At 46.4% G+C, this 23452-nt stretch overlaps 1 protein-coding gene across 1 annotated transcript; it reads left to right on the top strand.

Moving 5' to 3' along the window:
- The first annotated feature begins 6767 nt into the window (after window positions 1-6767).
- Window positions 6768-10193, top strand: LOC119325815 (protein SMAX1-like). Its single transcript, XM_037599539.1, has 2 exons — window positions 6768-8210; window positions 8318-10193. The coding sequence occupies exons 1-2, from the start codon at window positions 6985-6987 to the stop codon at window positions 10011-10013; spliced, it is 2922 nt and encodes a 973-aa protein (XP_037455436.1). The 5' UTR covers window positions 6768-6984; the 3' UTR covers window positions 10014-10193.
- The last annotated feature ends 13259 nt before the right edge of the window (window positions 10194-23452 follow it).

The raw sequence follows: 23452 nt of genomic DNA, 5'->3' as shown, positions 1-23452 counted from the left end.
GGATTAACTAAAAGAGTGAACATCGTACCTCTTGGCATATGGCGGAAAGCAAATGTAAGGTTTTCAAAGGACTCACGAGAATATAAATATTCGAGGGATAAAATCCTACGAGGAAAGTAGAGGAAAGAAAGGATTAATTGATACCAGAGACCATAATAAAAAAGAAGGAGCAATCATCGTAGATCTAGTCACGACACCCCTCTCGCAAGACAAAGGAGGGGGGCTGCCTATGGGACGGGTCAAGGTTGAGCGACACCGAGAAGAACCATGAAGGCGGCAAGACAACTTCGAGCATGAATGGAGCTTATGGAGCCTCTAATCTTGTGACGCCCCCGCCTCGACCATGCACTAATCATACACGTGAACATGCACAATCAAGACCAGAGACTCACAGAAAGATATCACAACACAACTTTATATGCAAATTCAAACAAAAAGCTTTATATTACAAGCCAGGGCCATGAGAACCCGAATGCATAAGTCAGCGAAAGCAACAATATCTGAGTATAGACATAATTAGACAAGTTTTGCCTTAAAATGGCTGAGCAAAACAACGACACTAGATCGAAAAGCGAGGCCTCCTTCATGGGACCTCAGATATCGTTGCTTTCGCTGACTTATGTATTCGGGTCCTCGTGGCCCTGGCTTATAATATAAAGCTTTTTGTTTGAATTTGTGTCTAAAGTTATGTTGTGATATCTTCGTGTGAGTCTCTGATCTTGATCCTGCATGTTTGCGTATATGATTAGTGCACGGTTATAAATGGGGGCATCACAAATCCGGCTAGGAACACCCAAGCATAATCATCAAGGGCACAACAATGGTTTTAATTTACAGTAGGGGTAGGTACCTAAGTCCTCCCCCATACATGTTGATCGGGGAGGATTGAGCCTCGACGGGCCAGCCAGCTATCCACAGCTACTTAGTTCGTGCATGTACAATCTAGGGCCTCTCCCGGATGTACGTACGCACACGCTGTGCATGCTTAGACGACTAGACGAGGATGCGGCCGGGAGGGGAGCGTGCCAAGCGAGTGTAGGTAGTATTCCCTCCGTTTGGAATTACTTGTCATAAAAATAGATGTATCTACAACTAAAATACATCTAGATATATTCATCTCTTGGACGAGTAATTCCGAACGGAGGGTAAGCTTTTAACGTCTCACGACCCATTTTGGATCCCCGTTTCCGTGTATTTTTGTTGTGTTGCGTCTTGTGCGAGTAGCATATGCCCTCATGCTGTTATTGCCGTGCCTTGCTCGCAAACAAAACGGTGTACTAGTAGTACGTGGTTGGTTATGTGTAGCGTCCATCTGTTCTACCTGGTGATGATGAATAACCACTCCACCGCATGCATGCGTGCGCCCATGCCACGCATGTCATGCTCGTTAGACGGAAGTGGTGTATCCCTTTTCACCGAAATCAAGACAGGAAACTTACTATGTACATGGTCCACGTAAAGTTCAGGTCACATGCATATGCGGCCTGGTTGAGCTTGAACATTTTCTAGTGACATGGGCGGAGGTATATGCTTGCATACGCTATTTTTTTCAAAAAACTTTCAATCTATTCATCTTCAATCATGTCAGTACAACAAAAATCAAAAATAATAAAAAAAATTACATCCAGATTCATAGACCACCTAGCGAGGACTACAAACACTGAAGCAAGCTGAATGCGCGCTGCTGTCATCGCCCCTCCCTCGCCGTAGTCGGACGCAACTTGTTGTAGTAGACAGTCGGGAAGTCATCCTGCTAAGGCCCCATATGACCTCGGTTCATTGAGCACGTCATATATGTGGTCCACTATATCACCAACCCAGTTCTTATTTTCCCTTAAAAAATCCAATTCTTATTTAAGGTGCAATATGCAATATGTGTGCCTAATGCATATTATGTTCTATGCACGTTAGAAAGAAGAGATTTCTAGGAATGCATCATGTGTTGCGGTTTTCTTTCTTCGTCTCCGTCAGGTCTAGAACATTGGGGAATATCGTGAGAGTTGGTTAATTTGTGGAATACGTTTGTAATAGATTTTTGGAAAATGATTCATGATGTGAAATCTCTCTCAACATTCTCCGACACCAGATGGATTCTATGGAAAATCCTTTAATGGAACTATAATTAAGTGATCTTTTTTGTTAAATTCACTGGAACATACATTTTGGTTTGTTTATTGTTCATGTTGATCCATCCGAATATTGGCAATGTTCTGAAACCTACGTAAAATATACTAAAATCATGGTGAAACATTTTCGGAATGCAATGAAGATGTGAAAGCATAGTGAAACTTGCTCATAATTTCACTAAATATACTTAAATAAGTTTTTCAAAGATTTACTGAAACATGTCTGAAAACCATTGATTTTTCTAAAACCCATGGATTGGGATATTTGTGAAAAATCACTACTTTGTATGTAATCCACGAAAATTCATCGAAACATTTGTAAAATATTGTTTGAAAATTTTATCAAGCAATTTTTTTTGTAACTTCACATGATTTATTTCTAAAAAAATCTCTCCTCTTCTACCAAATGCATGCATCTCCGATCAAACCGGGGATGGTTTGGTGTGTAGGATTCTCGTCCTAACTAGGAACCATGCTATCCTTGTTATCTTCCCCTTCTACTGGCAAGTTCGATTGTGATACAACAAGTTATCTCAAAAATATGTGGACAAGGTAAATTCCGGTTGCCTCCATTAGCTCACAAGTAAGTTGTACTTCCATCATCTACTCCCTCTGTCCCACAATATAAAATGTTTTTGCAATCCATGTTAGCTTGCAAAAACATCTTATATTGCAGGATGGAGAGAGCACTTCTTAATTTCTATCTAGGTAACTATTTTCCCTTACGAATTCAAGTATTGATACTATTGTGATTTGTGAGTTCAACATAACAGCCAGTAAGATTTCATTGAGTTGATCTAGTACTTTGTAGCTTTATGTCTTTGCACTAAAAATTATTAACTATTTTTTAATAGCACTATCGTAACATCTACCAAGTATGAATCTAACAGTGAAAGAAGGGAAAAAAATAAGAACAAGTAGATGAAACACTACTTCACATCCGGGGTAAAAGCTTTTGTGTTTGCCTTTAATGGTTGGGCTCGGCATTAATGAACTTGAGTCATTACCTTGTTGAAGGCATTGTCTACTTATTGTGGTGTTGGTCTTCATTGGCTGGTCTCAGCAACCATGATGAAAATCCTTGTCCATGCCTTCTTTGGCGGGCGTGGCGGCGATGGCGTGAGGACGTTTATCCCTTTTTAAGGCATTGTTGCGGAACAAGTCGACTTAGTCATAGTTTTTTTTTACATCTTGTAATGTTCATGCCCTAGTTGTATTTGTTATGTACTCTACTTAATAATTAATGAAAATGGTTGTGTGCATCGTAATGATCCAGAGGCTGGGGTTTTCAACCTCCTTTTTAAAAATCTAGACCACAAAAGTGAAAAATAGGCAGCTTCTGGAAATTGAATGGAGATTGGACGGCCTGGGACACCCCAAATCATACAAATTACCAAAAGTTAGTTCTCACTAGGACTACCAGACTTACTAGTAGAGGAATAAATTGTGCTCATGATCTTGCACATTGTTGTTATTCATGTTGATGTCAACATTCTGATTTGGAGATTAATTTTATTTCGATCCTCCACAAGAACTATCATCGGCTTGTCTGAATTAGAAGTGTTCATTGTATTCTTAAAAAAAATATCAATAACTCATCCCCATGATTATATCAACTCATCTACTTGTTTCCTCTTTTTTTTCCTTTTTCATTGTTGGATTCATACTTGCTAGATAACACGATAGTGCTGAAATTCAAAGAAATATTCAGTAAATAATTTTTAGTGCAAAGATGTAAAGCTACAAAAGTACTAGATCAACTCAACAAAATATTACTAGTTATTATGTCAAACTCACAAATCACAATAGTATCAATCCTCGAATCTGTAAGGAAAACAACAGCTACCTAATAAATATAAAAACACGGAGGCAACCAGAATTCGCTCTGCCAATGTTTTTTTGACAACACTTTTTTTGCGCTTGAAAACACCTGTTGGATCACAATCAAACTTGACGGTGTGAGGAGAAGATAACAAGGATATCCAACTCCTTCTTGGTCTAATTAGATATGCATGCATTTTCTCGTGAATACACAAAGCTTACGTACTTTCTCTGTTTGTTTTTAGTTTGCATATTAGATTTATATGAACTCAAACTTCATAAAGTTTCGTCAGTTTTATCAGAAAAATATTATCATTGACAATACAAAATCACCATCATTAGATGCATCATGAAATTAATTTTCATATTATATAACTTTAGTAGCATAGATGCTAATATTTCTAATATAAAGTTGGTTAAATTTTGTATAGTTTGATTTAAACAAATCATATATGTGGAGTAAAAAAACCGAGTTAGTATCTTTTCATTGATAGAAGGAACGAGATGCATGCATTTGGGAGAAGAGAAGGTATAGAATGTTTTTTTTTTGAATTTTCACGGGGGGAGAGCTTCCCCCACCTGAATATATTAATCAAGGAGGCGGGACCCCCAAAGATTACAAGCATCAATCAAGACGCCTAGCAAGAGAGAAATACAAGGGGGGGGGGGAGATAAGCCAGAACAGACACACACACAAGGCACACCCCACTGCTATCCCAGGGCTGATAACCAAGTATCGACATGGCCCCGGTCAGTTGCTTTCAGGCGCCCACACCATAGGAGAGCGTCTTCCCGGCAGCACCCCAGTAACCGGGCGAGAGAGGGCCGCAGTCGCTGAAACACCACCGCATTTCTATGTTTCCATAAGTGCCAACAACAGAGCATGGAGAAGTCTCGGGCGGAGCTGACGACCGAGCTCGCCGAAGAAGCCAGCCGATCCAGACAGTCAACCGTCGCACCATTGATGCTGACGCCAACATGCCTCCAGAAAGCTGCCACAAACGGGCAGGAGAAGACCAGATGGTCCACGCTTTCCGGCGCCCTTTCACAGACGGGGCATCCGGCCTCGGCCACCTCCACAATGTGTTTTCTCAGCAGCACATCTCGAGTGTGAATGCGTCGCTGCACCATCAGCCAACAGAAGAACCTGACTCTGGACGGCACACGCACATCCGAGATGAACTGAGCCCATTGCGAAGCCCTCCCACCGAACCTCAACAGCCGGTACGCTTTGGCAGACGACAGGCGCCCCTCTGGGCCGGTGATGTGGAGGAGAGACCGCTCGTCCTCCCCTCCCCGGACTGGCGTGGTCGAAATCAGTGTTGAGACCACAACCAGTTCTTGCTCTCCGACCCGTGTGAGGCGCGGGACAAGATGTCGGCGGAGCCCGTCAGCTCGCACCTGCCAGACCGTCACTTCAACAGAAACGGAGTGCGAGAAGAGCGCAGGGAACCCTGTCGCAAGAGGACCGCAAGGCAGCCAGCAGTCCATCCAGAAGGAGACGGTGCGGCCATCTTTCGCGTCCACCGTTGAGAGAGCGCGGTACAGGGGATTAGCCTGGCTAGAACCACGCCCTGCTCCCCCAGCGCACGGCCACCATTCCCAAGTAGCGATCGTCCATTCGCCTCCGCCCAGACCCAAGCAGCCCATCGCGAACGTTGAGCAGCATGGAGTCTATGAACCATTTTCAGCAAGAGACATTCATTTTGAGCCGCAAGGCTGCGAACCCCCAGGCCTCCCTCACTTTTCGCGCGGCAAACCTGATCCCAAGCAACCAAGCATTGTGCTCCCGAGGCTCTTTCGGCCACATTCCACAGAAAGGCTCTTCGCATTACATCCAACTCTTTGATCAAGGCGGGGGGGGGGGGGAGCAGAGCCGCCATTGCGTAGGTTGGCAAGGCGTCAAGAACCGCGTTGATAAGAACCAAACGCGCAGCAGGAGAGAGGAGGCGCGCCGCCCAGCCAGCAAGATATTTGTCGACCTTGGCGAGCATCGGCAGAAAATCTGCAAACTTCAGTTTTTCCCAAGACAGCGGCAGACCGAGATACGTTTGCGGGAAGGCCCCCACCGCGCAGCCTAACGCCCGAACGACCACACTTTGGGTTTCTTGATCAACATGTATCAAAACGAGCGTGCTCTTGGCAAGGTTGATCCGCAACCCGGTTGCATCAGCAAACATATCCAGGATCTGACGGAGACGAACCGCGCCCTCCTCGCAGGCCCTCGTGATAACCAGTGTGTCATCGGCATATTGAAGCACAACAGCCGGGGAGCCGGGCACCAGCGGATGCCGCAGCACTGCGTCCTGATGGATCAGCTGCTGCAGCACGTCTGCAACGATCAGGAAGAGGTAAGGCGAGAGCGGGTCACCCTGACGGAGCCCACACTTTATTTCAAACCATCTCCTAGAAACTCCATTCAGCAAGACCGCCGAGCGGGATGAACGGAGGATCTCGTCAATCCAGTCACACCACGCAGCCGGAAAGCCTCGAGCCTCCATAATGGAACGGAGACTCTCCCAGTTAACTGAATCAAAGGCCTTGAAGGTATAGAATGTGAGACTACAACAAACTCCACTCCCAATTTTTACGTAGATTGTAATCTCAAAATGTAAATTATCTGACATTTGTGATAAATAAACTGTAGGAATTCAAAGAAAAGCAAGAAATGAAGGAATACATGGGCACGAGCAGAGGATACGGTTGGAATGTCGATGCAAATCCAAGCTACAAGATACTCGGCCCCACCCTGCCAGAAGCACTTACAAATGCTTGCACCTTAAACAATCTCCTCCTGTCTCCTCACCGCCACTTTTTCCAGTGGCACCTCCCTCCCTTCCTCGCGCGCACCTTCACCTTTCACCTCGCCCGCCTCTGGTGAACCAAACTCCACTCGCCATCACAGCGACGTGCGCAGTGCCCCGGCGCGGCTAAACCTATAACTAACACCACCTCGACCGCCCGGCTACCTCAGCCCCAGCAGCCGAGGGAGACCGAGCAGAGACCGACCACCGACCGATCGAGCCCACCCACCGGCATGAGAGCCTACTCGGCGGCACCGCCCGCGGCCGTCTCGCTGCCGTCGGCCGCGGCCCCGCCGCTCACCCCGGACGCGGCGGCCGTGCTGTCCCGCGCCGCGGGCGACGCGTCCAGGCGCCGCCACGCGCACACCACGCCGCTCCACGCGGCAGCTGCGCTGCTCTCCGGCCCGGCGCCGCTCCTCCGCGACGCCTGCGTCGCCGGCCTCGCGTCGCCGCATCCGCTCCGGTGCCGCGCGCTTGACCTCTGTTTCGCCGTGGCCCTCGACCGCCTCCCGACGTCCACGGAGCACCACCACGGCGGCCATGTCGACGGCGCCGGGTTCCGCGGCGGCCCGCAGCCCCCGCCACTCTCCAACGCGCTCTCCGCCGCGCTCAAGCGCGCGTACGCGCACCACCGCCGCATCGGCGGCAGCGCCGTCGAGCCAGCCGGCGGCGACGACCACCGCGTCGGCGTGCCGCACCTCGTGCTCGCCATCCTCGACGACCCGTCCGTGGCTCGCGTCATGCGCGAGGCTTCCTTCTCCAGCACCGCCGTCAAGGCGGCCATGCTCCGGTCCCTCTCCGACCCCGCAGCCCCTGACTCCGGCGTCTACGTCAGCGCCACCAGGTCGCTGCAGCACCGGCAGGCGCCGATCAACCGTGACGAGGAGGTGGCCAAGGTGGTGGACGTGCTGAAGAGGGGCAAGAAGCGCAACCCGGTGCTCGTCGGCGACACAGCGGACGTGGACGCCGTCGTGCAGGAGGTCGTCGCGATGATCCAGCGCCAGCGCCTCGGCAATGCGCGGGTCATCGAATTCGGCAACCTGGCCGACATGGATAGGTCAGAGCTGGTCGTCAAGATCAGGGAGCTCGGCGAAGCGATCACATCAGAGCTACTGGCGCCGGCGATGGTGTCGCAGACCGCCGGCGTCGTCGTCAACCTCGGGAACCTCCAATGGCTCGTCGAGGAAAGATGCGCGGTCGCCTTCGGCGAGCCGCAGGAAACGAGGAGGGAGGTGGTGCTCGACACGGCGCGCGCCGCGGTGGCCGAGATGGCACGCGTGCTGGAGCACTCCGGCGGGGAAGGCGAGCGGCGCCGCGTCTGGGTCATCGGCACGGCGACGTGCGCCACGTACCTCAAGTGCCAGGTGTATCACCCGGCGCTGGAGAGCGAATGGGACATACAGGCGGTGCCCATCACGCCAAGACCACCGCAGCCGCCGTCGCTCGCGCTCTCACCGAGGTTTGTAGAAAAATCATTCTTGATTTTGTGAGGAATCCTACATGAGTTTTTTTTGTTTTTTTTGGCAAACCGTGAGTGTGTGATTAACTGTCATGTTGATGTTACAGTGCTGGAGTCAATCGAGGCATCCTAAGCAGCTCGGTGGAGGTGTTGTCGTCGGCGATGACCGGTGCAACGACGCACAGGCCGGCGCCGGGCATGTGCAACGCCTGCGTGGACGGCTACGAGCGGGAGCGTGCGGACATGCAGTGTGCTGATCCGGCGAGCTCCCTCAACCCCACCGAGAAGACCATGTCGCGGTGGCTGCAGATCGGGACGCCGGCCAGCGCACGGCCGCAGCCCATCGTTGGTTTTCAGGACAAGGCGCGGGACGCAGATGAGCTGTGGCGTCGGTGGCTGGACCGGTGCGCGCAGCTGCACTCCCATGGCCGGCCGTCGGCGGTTACTTGCTCTGAGTGGAACGGCGCAAGTGTTATCGGCAGCATGCAGGCGGCGCTGCCGGTCAGGCCATCGGCGCCGGCTAGAGGCACGGTGGTGGACACCGACCTCGCTCTGGGAACACCGGTATCTTCCGTGACGCCAGCATCGACATCAGCATCGGCATGGGACACGGACGAAAAGGTGCTCGCTAAACGGCTCACGGAGGCGGTGAGATGGCAACCGGAGGCTGCGGCTGCGGTGGCTGATACGATCGTGAAGGCCAGGCTCGGAGGCGGCAAAAGGCGACGAGTAGGGCCAAAGGCCGACACGTGGGTCCTCTTCGCCGGCGCCGACATGGTCGGGAAGAGGAGGATGGCTGAGGCGCTCTCCGTGGCGATCTTTGGCGCCGGCCCCGTCACTGTGCGCCTCGGCTGTGCAACAACCAGCGACGTCGACGGCGGGGAAGAATCCGTCGTGTCGTGCCGCGGAAGGACGGCGCTGGACCGCGTGGCTGAGACCGTACGTGCCAACCCGTTCCGCGTCGTGGTGCTCGATGACCTCGACCACGCCGACGACATCGTGCACAGTGCCATCGTGCAGGCCGTCGAGTCCGGCCGGTTCACGGACTCGCACGGCCGAGACGTCGCCCTCGGCAGCGCCATCTTCATCGTCATGTCAAGCTGGTCGTCGTCCGCGCCGGGTCAACCCACCGACTCGCCATGGAACCTGGAGCTCCGTGTCCGGCGGCGCACGACGCCCAAGCGGAGGCCGGAGCAGGAGCTCGACGGATACCGGCGCGTGAAACCACGCAAGCCGCTCCCGCTTGACCTGAACTTGTCCATGTGCGACGATCCCATCGACTACGACGGCGAGGACAGCGGCGGCGAGGGCTCACGTAACTCGTCCAGCGACCTGACGGTGGAGCACGAGCAGGAGTACGCGCAACTGCCCTCCGCCGTCACCCGCTCGGCACAGTCCAATGTGCACGAGCTCATCAGAGCCGTCGACGGGACAGTGGTGTTCCGATCAGTCGACTTCGGGCCTCTCAGACGGAGCGTCTCCGACGTGGTATCGGCCAAGTTCGGCGACGCCGCCGGCAGTGGCGGGTGGTCCGTGCACGTGGACGCCGGTGTGCTGGACAGGCTGGCCGGAGCCGCGTGGACGGCGGCAGGAGCGTCGACCGCCACGGCCACGTCGTTGGAGTCGTGGGCGGACGAGGTGCTGTGCCCTAGCATACGGCAGCTGAAGCGTAGCTTGAGCAGCAGCGACGTGGACGGTGCAACGACGGTGAGTTTGTCGGCCGTGGAAGGCATTGGCCGTCGAAGAATGGACGGCGATGTACTATTCCCGACGTCGGTGACGGTCGCCGTCGACGGAAATTGACGCGCGCAGTCCGGCGAGCATCTTGTTTTTTTGGTTTGGTCATTAATATGATCATGGTCGGTGTACATTAGTGCTTTGTAAATGCTCAGCATCGGAGATTAATTAGGCACGAGACTAGAAATTGTATGTTCATATTTCCGGTTTTATTTCAACCAAATCGGCGCCAAAATGCTAAACTTACATATGAAACCCTAGTGATTAGAGTTAGAAAAACATGGTTAAGGGGGGAGTTTTCTCCCTCAACTTTTTGGTATTAGGTAGATGAAGAAGAGGTGGCTTAAGTGAAAACATAGGGAATGGCTAGGAGCCCGTCGACTGAAAAAAAAATTGGGTCAGCCGATTTTGTGAGGATCAATTTGAAGCATTAGATAAAAAACAAACGCTCCCGCGTCTTCTTCCTCCTCGGCCTCTCCCCACCATCGTGCTGCCGCCGCCCCACCCATCCCTCTCCGGTGAACCTGCTACCCATTCTGCACCCCCTTCACCTTAAGACAGACAAGGAGGTTGTTTGTTCCCCCTACAATAGACGAGATCAAACCTGCCTCGGTGCTCTACGGCTGTTTCTTTCTTCTCCAACAAATCGAGTAACCCAAAATCCGTTTTCAGGCGACTGACATGTGCTCTGCGGTTGTTTCTTTCTTCTTCAACAAATCGGCTGACCCGAATTCCGTTTTCACGCGACTGACGTGCAGTTAAACTGGAAGACATAACGCACTTGCCATTATGCTAGGAAGCTCTCTCAAGGATAAAAAATTAATGGTAAACACACGGGGTTTGTTACATGACTATTATGAGGCGTTCCAATAATTCTCTCCACCCCCACCCTCGAAATTTCATCGAGGTGGGGTCCCTTCAACCCCCTTAATCCAATAAAAAATTGCCAGGTCAAGATCAAACCTTAAGTGTTGATGTGGCATTATTGCTCTAGAATTATGGGAGTTACAAGATTGTGTGCCATTTTCCCCCAAGAGCATGGTTAATAGTGTTGGGTTTCGTAGTAATTTCAAAAAAAATTCCTACGCACACGCAAAATCATGGTGATGTATAGCAACGAGAGGGGAGAGTGTTGTCTACATACCCTTGTAGACCGTAAGCGGAAGCGTTAGCACAACGCGGTTGATGTAGTCGTACGTCTTCACGGCCCGACCGATCAAGCACCGAAACTACGGCACCTCCGAGTTCTAGCACACGTTCAGCTCGATGACGTCCCTCGAACTCCGATCCAGCCGAGTGTCGAGGGAGAGTTCCGTCAGCACGACGGCGTGGTGACGATCTTGATGTTCTACCGTCGCAGGGCTTCGCCTAAGCACCGCTACGATATTATCGAGGTGGACTATGGTGGAGGGGGGCACCGCACACGGCTAAGAGATCCAAAGGATCAATTGTTGTGTCTTTGGTGCTAGCCCTGCCCCTCTATTTATATGTTGAGCCCCGGGGTCGAAACTTGGAGCAAAAGCCTCCTCAAAGTCGGTTTTTCCCGAAAGGCAAGAGTCCCACTCGGACTCCAGGACCAAACGCCACAATCCTTGGCGTCTGGCCCAGACGCCATGGGCCTCGGCGTCTGGCCCAGGGCCAGACGCCAGGGTCTCTGGCGTTTGGCCCCCTGGACTCCGCAAAAACTCCTTTTGCACCGATCTAAAGCCTCATGAGCTTGACCCCTTGGCCTAACCATATCATCCAATATATGAATCTTTACGTCTCGACCATTTCGAGACTCCTCGTCATGTCCCCAATCTCATCCGGGACTCCGAACTCCTTCGGTACATCAAAACATGTAAACTCATAATATAACTGTCATCGTAACCTTAAGCGTGCGGACCCTACGGGTTCGAGAACAATGTAGACATGACCGAGACACGTCTCCGGTCAATAACCAATAGCGGGACCTGGATGCCCATATTGGCTCCTACATATTCTACGAAGATCTTTATCGGTCAGACCGCATAACAACATACGTTGTTCCCTTTGTCATCGGTATGTTACTTGCCCGAGATTCGATCGTCGGTATCCAATACCTAGTTCAATCTCGTTACTGGCAAGTCTCTTTACTCGTTCCGTAATACATCATATCACAACTAACATATTAGTTGCAGTGCTTGCAAGGCTTATGTGATGTGCATTACCGAGAGGGCCCAGAGATACCTCTCCGACAATCGGAGTGACAAATCCTAATCTCGAAATACGCCAACCCAACATCTACTTTTGGAGACACCTGTAATGCTCCTTTATAATCACCCAGTTACGTTGTGACGTTTGGTAGCACCCAAGGTGTTCCTCCGGCAAACGGGAGTTGCATAATCTCATAGTTATAGGAACATGTATAAGTCATGAAGAAAGCAGTAGCAACATACTAAACGATCAGGTGCTAAGCTAATGGAATGGGTCATGTCAATCAGATCATTCAACTAATGATGTGACCTCGTTACTCAAATAACAACTCTTTTGTCTATGGTTAGGAAACATAACCATCTTTGATTAACGAGCTAGTCAAGTAGAGGCATACTAGTGACACTCTGTTTGTCTATGTATTCACACATGTATTATGTTTCCGGTTAATACAATTCTAGCATGAATAATAAACATTTATCATGATATAAGAAAATAAATAATAACTTTATTGTTGCCTCTAGGGCATATTTCCTTCAGTCTCCCACTTGCACTAGAGTCAATAATCTAGTTCACATCGCCATGTGATTTAACAGCAATAGTTCACATCACCATGTGATTAACACCCATAGTTCACATCGCTATGTGACCAACACCCAAAGGGTTTACTAGATTCAGTAATCTAGTTCACATCGCTATGTGATTAACACCCAAGGAGTACTAAGGTGTGATCATGTTTTGCTTGTGAGAGAATCTTAGTCAACGGGTCTGCCACATTCAGATCCTCATGTATTTTGCAAATTTCTATGTCAACAATGCTCTGCATGGAGCTACTCTAGCTAATTGCTCCCACTTTCAATATGTATCTAGATCGAGACTTAGAGTCATCTAGATTAGTGTCAAACTTGCATCGGCGTAACCCTTTACGACGAACCTTTTTTCACTTCCATAATAGAGAAACATATCCTTATTCCACTAAGGACAATTTTGACCGCTGTCCAGTGATCTACTCCTAGATCACTATTGTACTCCCTTGCCAAACTCAGTGCAGGGTATACAATAGATCTGGTACACATCATGGCATATTTTATAGAACCTATGACTGAGGCATAGGAAATGACTTTCATTCTCTTTCTATTTTTTGCCGTGGTCGGGCTTTGAGTCTTACTCAACTTCACACCTTGTAACATAGGAAAGAACTCTTTCTTTGACTGTTCCATTTTGAACTACTTCAAAATCTTGTCAAGGTATGTACTCATTGAAAAAACTTATCAAGCGTCTTGATCTATCTCTATAGATCTTGAAACTCAATATGTAAGCAGCTTCACCGAAGTCTTTCTTTGAAAAACTCCTTTCAAACACTCCTTTTATGCTTTACAGAATAATTCTATATTATTTCCGATCAACAATATGTCATTCACATATACTTATCAGAAATGTTGTAGAGCTCCCACTCACTTTCTTGTAAATACAGGCTTCTCCGAAAGTCTGTATAAAACCAAATGCTTTGATCACACTATCAAAACGTTTATTCCAACTCCGAGAGGCTTGCACCAGTCCATAAATGGATCGCTGGAGCTTGCACACTTTGTTAGCTCCCTTTGGATCGACAAAACCTTCCGGTTGCATCATATACAACTCTTCTTCCAGAAATCCATTCAGGAATGCAGTTTTGACATCCATCTGCCAAATTTCATAATCATAAAATGCGGCAATTGCTAACATGATTCGGACGGACTTAAGCATCGCTACGGGTGAGAAGGTCTCATCGTAGTCAATCCCTTGAACTTGCCGAAAACCTTTTGCGACAAGTCGAGCTTTGTAGACAGTAACATTACCATCAGCGTCAGTCTTCTTCTTAAAGATCCATTTATTCTCAATTGCTTGCCGATCATCGGGCAAGTCAACCAAAGTCCATACTTTGTTCTCATACATGGATCCCATCTCAGATTTCATGGCTTCAAGCCACTTTGCGGAATCTGGGCTCATCATCGCTTCTTCATAGTTCGTAGGTTTCATCATGATCTAGTAGCATGACTTTCGGAACAGGATTACCGTACCACTCTGGCGCGGATCTTACTCTGGTTGATCTACGAGGTTCAGTAGTATCTTGTTCTGAAGTTTCATGATCATCATCATTAGCTTCCTCACTAACTGGTGTAGGTGTCACAAAAACAGTTTTCTGTGATGTACTACTTTCCAATAAGGGAGCAGGTACAGTTACCTCGTCAAGTTCTACTTTCCTCCCACTCACTTCTTTCAAGAGAAACCCCTTCTCCAGAAAGTTTCCGAATTTAGCAAAAAAAGTCTTGCCTTCGGATCTGTGGTAGAAGGTGTATCCAATAGTTTCCTCTGGATATCCTATGAAGACGCACTTCTCCGATTTGAGTTTGAGCTTATCAGGATGAAATTTTTTCATATAAGCATTGCAACCCCAAACTTTAAGAAACGACAGCTTAGGTTTCTTGCCAAACCATAGTTCATATGGTGTCGCCTCAACGGATTTAGATGGTGCCCTATTTAATGTGAATGTAGCTTTCTTTAATGCATAACCCCAAAACGATAGTGGTAGATCCGTAAGAGACATCATAGATTGCACTATATATCTAATAAAGTACGGTTATGACGTTCGGACACACCATTATGCTGTGGTGTTCCATGTGGCATGAGTTTGTGAAACTATTCCACATTGTTTTAATTGAAGACCAAACTCGTAACTCAAATATTTGTCTCCGCGATCAGATCGTAGAAAATTTATTTTCTTGTCACGATGATTTTTCACTTCACTCTGAAATTCTTTGAACTGTTCAACTGTTTCAAACTTATGTTTCATCAAGTAGATATCCCCATATCTGCTCAAATCATCTGTGAAGGTCAGAAAATAATGATACCTGCTGCAAGCTTTAATATTCACCGGACCACATACATCAGTATGTATGATCTCCAACAAATCTGTTGCTTGCTTCATTGTTCCGGAGAACGGCGTTTTAGTCATCTTGCCCAAAAGGCATGGTTCGCAAGCATCAAGTGATTCATAATCAAGTGATTCCAAAATCCCATCAGCATGGAGTTTCTTCATGCGCTTTACACCAATATGACCTAAACGGCAGTGCTACAAATAAGTTGCACTATCATTATTAACTTTGCATCTTTTGGTTACAATATTATGATTATGTGTATCACTACGATCGAGATCCAACGAACTATTTTCATTGGGTGTGTAACCATATAAGGTTTTATTCATGTAAACAGAACAACAATTTATTCTCTTACTTAAATGAATAACCGTATTACAATAAACATGATCAAATCATATTCATGCTCAACGCAAACACCAAATAACACTTATTCAGGTTCAACACTAATCCCGAAAGTATAGGGAGTGTGCGATGATGATCATATCAATCTTGGAACCACTTCCAACACACATCGTCACTTCACCCTTAACTAGTCTCTGTTTATTCTGCAACTCCCGTTTCGAGTTACTAATCTTAGCAACTGAACTAGTATCAAATACTGAGGGGTTGCCATAAACACTAGTAAAGTACACATCAATAACATGTATATAAAATATACTTATGTTCACTTTGCCATCCTTCTTATTGCCAATCACTTGGGGTAGTTCCGCTTCCAGTGACCAGTCCCTTTGCAGTAGAAACACTTAGTCTCAGGCTTAGGACCAGACTTGGGCTTCTTCACTTGAGCAGCAACTTGCTTGCCATTCTATTTGAAGTTCCCCTTCTTCCCTCTGCCCTTTTCTTGAAACTAGTGGTCTTGTCTACCATCAACACTTGATGTTTTTCTCGATTTCTACCTTCGTCAATTTCCGCATTACGAAGAGCTTGGGAATTGTTTCCGTTATCCCTTGCATATCATAGTTCATCACGAAGTTCTACTAACTTGGTGATGGTGACTAGAGAATTCTGTCAATCACTATCTTATCTGGAAGATTAACTCCCACTTGATTCAAGCGATTGTTGTACTCAGACAATCTGGGCACATGCTCACTAGTTGAGCGATTCTCCTCCATCTTTTAGCTATAGAACTTGTTGGAGACTACATATCTCTCAACTCGGGTATTTGCTTGAAATATTAACTTCAACTCCTGGAACATCTCATATGCTCCATGATGTTCAAAACGTCGTTGAAGTCCCGATTCTAAGCCATTAAGCATGGTGCACTAAACTATCAAGTAGTCATCATATTGAGCTAGCCAAACGTTCATAACGTCTGCATCTGCTCCTGCAATAGGTCCGTCACCTAGCGATGCATCAAGGACATAATTCTTCTGTGCAGTAATGAGGATAAACCTCAGATCACGGATCCAATCCGCATCATTGCTACTAACATTTTTCAACATGATTTTCTCTAGGAACATATCAAAATAAACACAGGGAAGCAACAACGCGAGCTATTGATCTACAACATAATTTGCAAAATACTACCAGGACTAAGTTCATGATAAATTAAAGTTCAATTAATCATATTATTTAAGAACTCCCACTTAGATAGACATCCCTCTAATCCTCTAAGTGATTACGTGATCCAAATCAACTAAACCATGACCGATCATCACGTGAGATGGAGTAGTTTACAATGGTGAACATCGTTATGTTGATCATATCTACTATATGATTCACGCTCGACCTTTCGGTCTCCGTGTTCCGAGGCCATATCTGTATATGCTAGGCTCGTCAAGTTTAACCTGAGTATTCTGCGTGTGCAAAACTGGCTTGCACCCGTTGTAGATGGACGTAGAGCTTATCACACCCGATCATCACGTGGTGTCTGGGCACGACGAACTTTGGCAACGGTGCATACTCAGGGAGAACACTTCTTGATAATTTAGTGAGAGATCATCTTATAATGCTACCGTCAATCAAAGCAAGATAAGATGCATAAAAAGATAAACATCACATGCAATCAATATAAATGATATGATATGGCCATCATCATCTTGTGCTTGTGATCTCCATCTCCAAAGCACCGTCATGATCACCATCGTCACCGGCGCGACACCTTGATCTCCATCGTAGCATCGTTGTCGTCTCGCCAATCTTATGCTTCCACGACTATCACTACCGTTTAGTAATAAAGTAAAGCATTACATCGCGATTGCATTGCATACAATAAAGCGACAACCATATGGCTCCTGCCAGTTGCCGATAACTCGGTTACAAAACATGATCATCTCATACAATAAAATTCAGCATCATGCTTTGACCATATCACATCACAACATGCCCTGCAAAAACAAGTTAGACGTCCTCTACTTTGTTGTTGCATGTTTTACGTGGCTGCTAGGGGCTTAAGTAAGAAACAATCTCACCTACGCATCAAAACCACAACGATAGTTTGTCAAATAGACTCCGTTTTAACCTTCTCAAGGACCGGGCGTAGCCATACTCGGTTCAACTAAAGTTGGAGAGACAGTCGCCCGCAAGCCATCTATGTGCAAAGCACGTCGAGGGAACCGGTCTCGCGTAAGCGTACGCGTAAGGTTGGTCCGGGTCGTCTCGTCCAACAATACCGCCGAACCAAAGTATGACATGCTGGTAGGCAGTATGACTTGTATCGTCCACAACTCACTTGTGTTCTACTCGTGCATATAACATCAACATAAGTAACCTAGGCTCGGATGCCACTGTTGGGTTTCGTAGTAATTTCAAAAAAAATTCCTACGCACACGCAAGATCATGGTGATGTATAGCAACGAGAGGGGAGAGTGTTGTCTACATACCCTTGTAGACCGTAAGCGGAAGCGTTAGCACAACGCGGTTGATGTAGTCGTACGTCTTCACGGCCCGACCGATCAAGCACCGAAACTACGGCACCTCCGAGTTCTAGCACACGTTCAGCTCGATGACGTCCCTCGAACTCCGATCCAGCCGAGTGTCGAGGGAGAGTTCCGTCAGCACGACGGCGTGGTGACGATCTTGATGTTCTACCGTCGCAGGGCTTCGCCTAAGCACCGCTACGATATTATCGAGGTGGACTATGGTGGAGGGGGGCACCGCACACGGCTAAGAGATCCAAAGGATCAATTGTTGTGTCTTTGGTGCTAGCCCTGCCCCTCTATTTATATGTTGAGCCCCGGGGTCGAAACTTGGAGCAAAAGCCTCCTCAAAGTCGGTTTTTCCCGAAAGGCAAGAGTCCCACTCGGACTCCAGGACCAAACGCCACAATCCTTGGCGTCTGGCCCAGACGCCATGGGCCTCGGCGTCTGGCCCAGGGCCAGACGCCAGGGTCTCCGACGTTTGGCCCCCTGGACTCCGCAAAAACTCCTTTTGCACCGATCTAAAGCCTCATGGGCTTGACCCCTTGGCCTAACCATATCATCCAATATATGAATCTTTACGTCTCGACCATTTCGAGACTCCTCGTCATGTCCCCAATCTCATCCGGGACTCCGAACTCCTTCGGTACATCAAAACATGTAAACTCATAATATAACTGTCATCGTAACCTTAAGCGTGCGGACCCTACGGGTTCGAGAACAATGTAGACATGACCGAGACACGTCTCCGGTCAATAACCAATAGTGGGACCTGGATGCCCATATTGGCTCCTACATATTCTACGAAGATCTTTATCGGTCAGACCGCATAACAACATACGTTGTTCCCTTTGTCATCGGTATGTTACTTGCCCGAGATTCGATCGTCGGTATTCAATACCTAGTTCAATCTCGTTACTGGCAAGTCTCTTTACTCGTTCCGTAATACATCATATCACAACTAACATATTAGTTGCAGTGCTTGCAAGGCTTATGTGATGTGCATTACCGAGAGGGCCCAGAGATACCTCTCCGACAATCGGAGTGACAAATCCTAATCTCGAAATACGCCAACCCAACATCTACTTTTGGAGACACCTGTAATGCTCCTTTATAATCACCCAGTTACGTTGTGACGTTTGGTAGCACCCAAGGTGTTCCTCCGGCAAACGGGAGTTGCATAATCTCATAGTTATAGGAACATGTATAAGTCATGAAGAAAGCAATAGCAACATACTAAACGATCAGGTGCTAAGCTAATGGAATGGGTCATGTCAATCAGATCATTCAACTAATGATGTGACCTCGTTACTCAAATAACAACTCTTTTGTCTATGGTTAGGAAACATAACCATCTTTGATTAACGAGCTAGTCAAGTAGAGGCATACTAGTGACACTCTGTTTGTCTATGTATTCACACATGTATTATGTTTCCGGTTAATACAATTCTAGCATGAATAATAAACATTTATCATGATATAAGGAAATAAATAATAACTTTATTATTGCCTCTAGGGCATATTTCCTTCAAATAGTATATCCAACTACTGGCTATATGAAGCTACCATGTCATCTAAAGCAATATGTATAGTCACTCATACAATAAGGTTGGCTATTAGACCACTACTTTTTTTTCTCTTCTCTCTTTCTCTTTCATTGTATTTATTACTTTTTTCTAGGAACACTTCAACAATTTTTTCATGTCTCTCTCCTTCATATAGGCAAAAAGTGCCATGTAGGCGGGCTATAAGCCCACTATTGTACTTGCTCTATTCCCACTCCCTAATTTCGATTGGCCCCTTGATTTTCACTGTGGCACAACCACACCAACCTATAAATTAAATCGGTAAAAGTCTTCCATATAAGTGGAAAACAGGGTGTGTCAGAGTGAAATCAAACTATAGGTGGAAAACAAACATGATGCTTCGGTTAATTAGTGTCAATTACTAAAACCCAGACATGCAACTGATTACTTGCATCATCTAGGAAGAAAAAACTAAAACAGAAGATAAAAGATGTGATCAAGTAAACATTGTGACAACTGCTTCTGCAAATAGTATGATTTCCATTTCCAATGAAATTTCATTGGAACTACGAAAATTTCTATGTTTTTTTGGTACATACTACAATAATTGCCTCATCGTCAACATATTTTTAGTAAGTATGCATGGTAGTATACAAATTCAAATAATAATAAATTTTTGAAGTATTTGGTTGGATTTCAGCTGAATTCTAGTGTATTTCGTTCATCTCGCCAAACTGAAACCTGAAACACTAAAATTTAATGGAACTCAATGATTTTTGTTGTGGCCATGAATATTACTGAAACCAAAATTAAAAATCATAGTGCCTATGCCTAATGCATGTTGTTTAGCATATAGCCAAATATAATAGAAATAAAATGAGCAAAGGTGTTAACTCTTGATACCCTATCACTAACTCTTTGCAAGCCAATGACCAAGGGGACTAGGAATTCATGCATGATCTAAATGCTAGAATATTTGCCTTACTTTTGGTATGTTTGGCTGTGCTTTGGATTTTGTAAAAATAGTCAAGGAAAAGTTGCTTTGAGCTCATAACAGTGGGAAGCCTCGAAGTTGTGTTGTTGGGACAATCGTGGAACTACAAATTTAATAGGAATACTTTGTGATGCCCCTGAAACCCTGACAGCCTCTTTGTACGATAATTTACCATAAGACCAATTTATACACTAATTAACATTTAAATGACCCTTTGGGAAGTGAACTTACGACAATATAGATAGTTCATTTTCAACCACTATTTTCTAGTGTTATATACTTGTACATATAGATATATAAATAGATAGCAATATTCTTCATCGACATGGCTATCATATCTTCCTCATCGCGCCTTCCTTTAGTTTCGTGGTGGTTAAAACAACCTTTTGTTCAGATCATGCTTAAGGATGGCAATGGGTTGGGTTTGGATGGGGTTGAAAGAATATCAAATCCATATCCATATCGATGAAGGCAGTCTTTGCCCACCCATGAAAATATCCATGGATGGAAAATTGTGTCCATGTCCAAACCCAATGGATATCCATACCCGCTGGATATGCACTAGGTCCTCTCAAGACATATAGATAAGACATAGCACATTGTTAACATAAGCTCTTCCACACTTCACCTCATGGCAGGCTAGGCTTCACTTATGGTAAAAATAAACTTATTGTAAATTGTCATCCACTAACAACCTAATATCATTTAGTATTTTCTAAAAGATGAGAATGACAAGTCATTTAACAAGGAGATAAAAATAAGGAAAGGGGCACTAGAGTATGTTAAAGTGGGGACCAAATGTCAACTGATAAAAGTTATGGCGGAGATTGTGCAATTTATTTTGCATGCTTTAGAAAACAAAGTGGAAAATTACAGCAGAACATGTGACTGTGGGGTAGGGATAGAAAATCTGTTTCCCATTAAGTCGTACTATCGGGTCGGGTTTGGGTATACCCATGGGTACAAGATTACATCCATGTCCTACCCACGAGCAATTAGGTCGGGTTTGGACGCTGCCCATGGGCACAAAAGCATATCCAAACCCTATCCATTCGGACCGGATATCCATGGGTATTCATGTCCATGGGTAAAATAGCCATCCTTAAATCATGCTTTTTCAACATATATGCTACTTTTCAAAGGTAAAAAAATGGAGCCTTCAGAAATGATTAAGCTATTGAAGGATGTTGATTTTTGTTACATGAACACTATACAATAGTCTTGTCATGATCTCTATTTGTCAGTATTAGTCATCCTTTTGGTAGTCGTCATGATCCTCTAGGTGGATATCAGGAGTGTTTTTTGTCAGGTTTGGTGAAATCTCGGTGGGTTTTTTACCAGTTTTGGTGAAATGTCAGTTTTTTGTAGTTACCCGGGGCTGGTGGATCATGCATGGTATGGTGGTATAGCCATTGTCAGGATCCACCACTGGTGGTGCACTGAGGGCTCAACCAACATCCTCTGTATCCACAGTGAAAACCTAGGCTTAGCTACTTTCTGGACCAAACTACGACAATGACGATATGCAATATAATGTTTTGTATCCGAAGATGTTGTTGTGGGTCATTGACATGCTTTCTGAGATGGAATTCCAAGAAATGGTCATGGCCAAATTTGGTGATGACGATGAGTGTCATATCCCTCGATACAGGGGTTTCTTGTGGACGATCTTGTGTAGCTCCGGGCATGTGGATGATCTCGGTAGCCCTGAGCATAGGGGTTCTAAGAGGGGCTCAGCTTTGGAATATATTGTGTTAGAGAAACTTCCATGCTATATTTTTTATTTTGGTGAGTTAATATCATTTATAGTGATGTAGTTGTATGCATCCCTAGTTAGTTGGTGTGATGTTTAGTGATAAAAGGGATCTTTCATTTATCAAAAATAGAAAATCTTAACAACAATTCATCATGATTGAGATTTGTGAGACATGCATTACTGCACCCCCCACCCCACCCCACCCCACCCCCACTCCCGGCCTAATTTTTTCCCCGCAAAGGGTATTTTGGTTCATAAAGCTAATTAGTAGTAATACGTTAGATTGTATAAAAGGAATTAGTCCCCATTCTCCCAGTGGCTTTGAGGGGCACATTAATGAGTATGTATAGCTAGGTATCTCAACAATTTCTAAGATCTTCTCTTTCTCTCTATTTACCTTGCAACAAACAGTAACACGCAACACTCGTGTACACTAACAGATTTTAGAGAGGGCATTGCAGAGAAACATTATGTAACTTGCAGACAATATTACAGATGAATTCGACAAAGTAAAATTTCTAGACTCTGCCAAATCCTTATCTATTTGCATGTAGTGTAAATAAATCTGGTCTTATTTCATGTTCTAGACCACGAGAATCGATCAAGATGGCGACCTCGACAGTGTTCCTCTCTTTGGCAGTATGTGGATTTCTGTGGGATTGATGAGAATTTTCATCGAGTAACCGGGCAAATTTGTTCTTTTTAAACGATGGACTGAGTAAAAAAGCTCCGGTCTCAAATTTTTTTTCAGAAAATTGCCATGCCAAATGGATCATTCGAGAGGAATACCCCAGTGGTTCAACAGGGGATGCTCCAGCCATGCTCCCACCGGCACTGTTCTCGCTGCCTCCCGACATCTCTGGATGCCAGTGCTAGCGACGTATCCGTCTATCCGTCTGCGCAGCAGAGTACGTAGCAGCAGTGAACAGTCGGACGGAAGCCAGGAATCATAAGCAGCCAAGCAGCAGGGGGAAGTTGCCAAGTTGGCGACGAAAGGAGAGGCATTGTGTCCGTTGGCTAGCCCCCTAGGCGAAGGATGCGATGCGATGCGGCAGGGAGGCCGGCAAGGGCCCAAAAGGAGGCGGCCGGGAAGCTCGCACGCGCCTGCGCTCCCTGTCTGCCGCTTTTCAACCGGAAAAAAGAAGACCCCATGCGCATATGCTGATATGCATCTGCATGGCGCGCGCGGGTTTGCTTGCTAGGCCAAAAGCAAAAGCCGCGACACTACCGGAGAAGCGAGAAAAAGTTGCCCCGCAGCAGCGTGCGCTGCGCGGTACGATC

Source organism: Triticum dicoccoides, chromosome 6B (genome assembly GCF_002162155.2).
Source record: "Triticum dicoccoides isolate Atlit2015 ecotype Zavitan chromosome 6B, WEW_v2.0, whole genome shotgun sequence".
NCBI classification, from domain to species: Eukaryota; Viridiplantae; Streptophyta; class Magnoliopsida; order Poales; family Poaceae; genus Triticum; species Triticum dicoccoides.
This window is presented reverse-complemented; position numbering and strand designations above follow the sequence as displayed.

Bases quoted from the DNA above. Each gene is read 5' to 3' on its own strand.
- LOC119325815 (XM_037599539.1), top strand. From the start codon at position 6,985: ATGAGAGCCTACTCGGCGGCACCGCCCGCGGCCGTCTCGCTGCCGTCG. The intron at 8,211-8,317 runs GTTTGTAGAAAA...TTGATGTTACAG, and splicing joins TCGCTCGCGCTCTCACCGAG to TGCTGGAGTCAATCGAGGCA.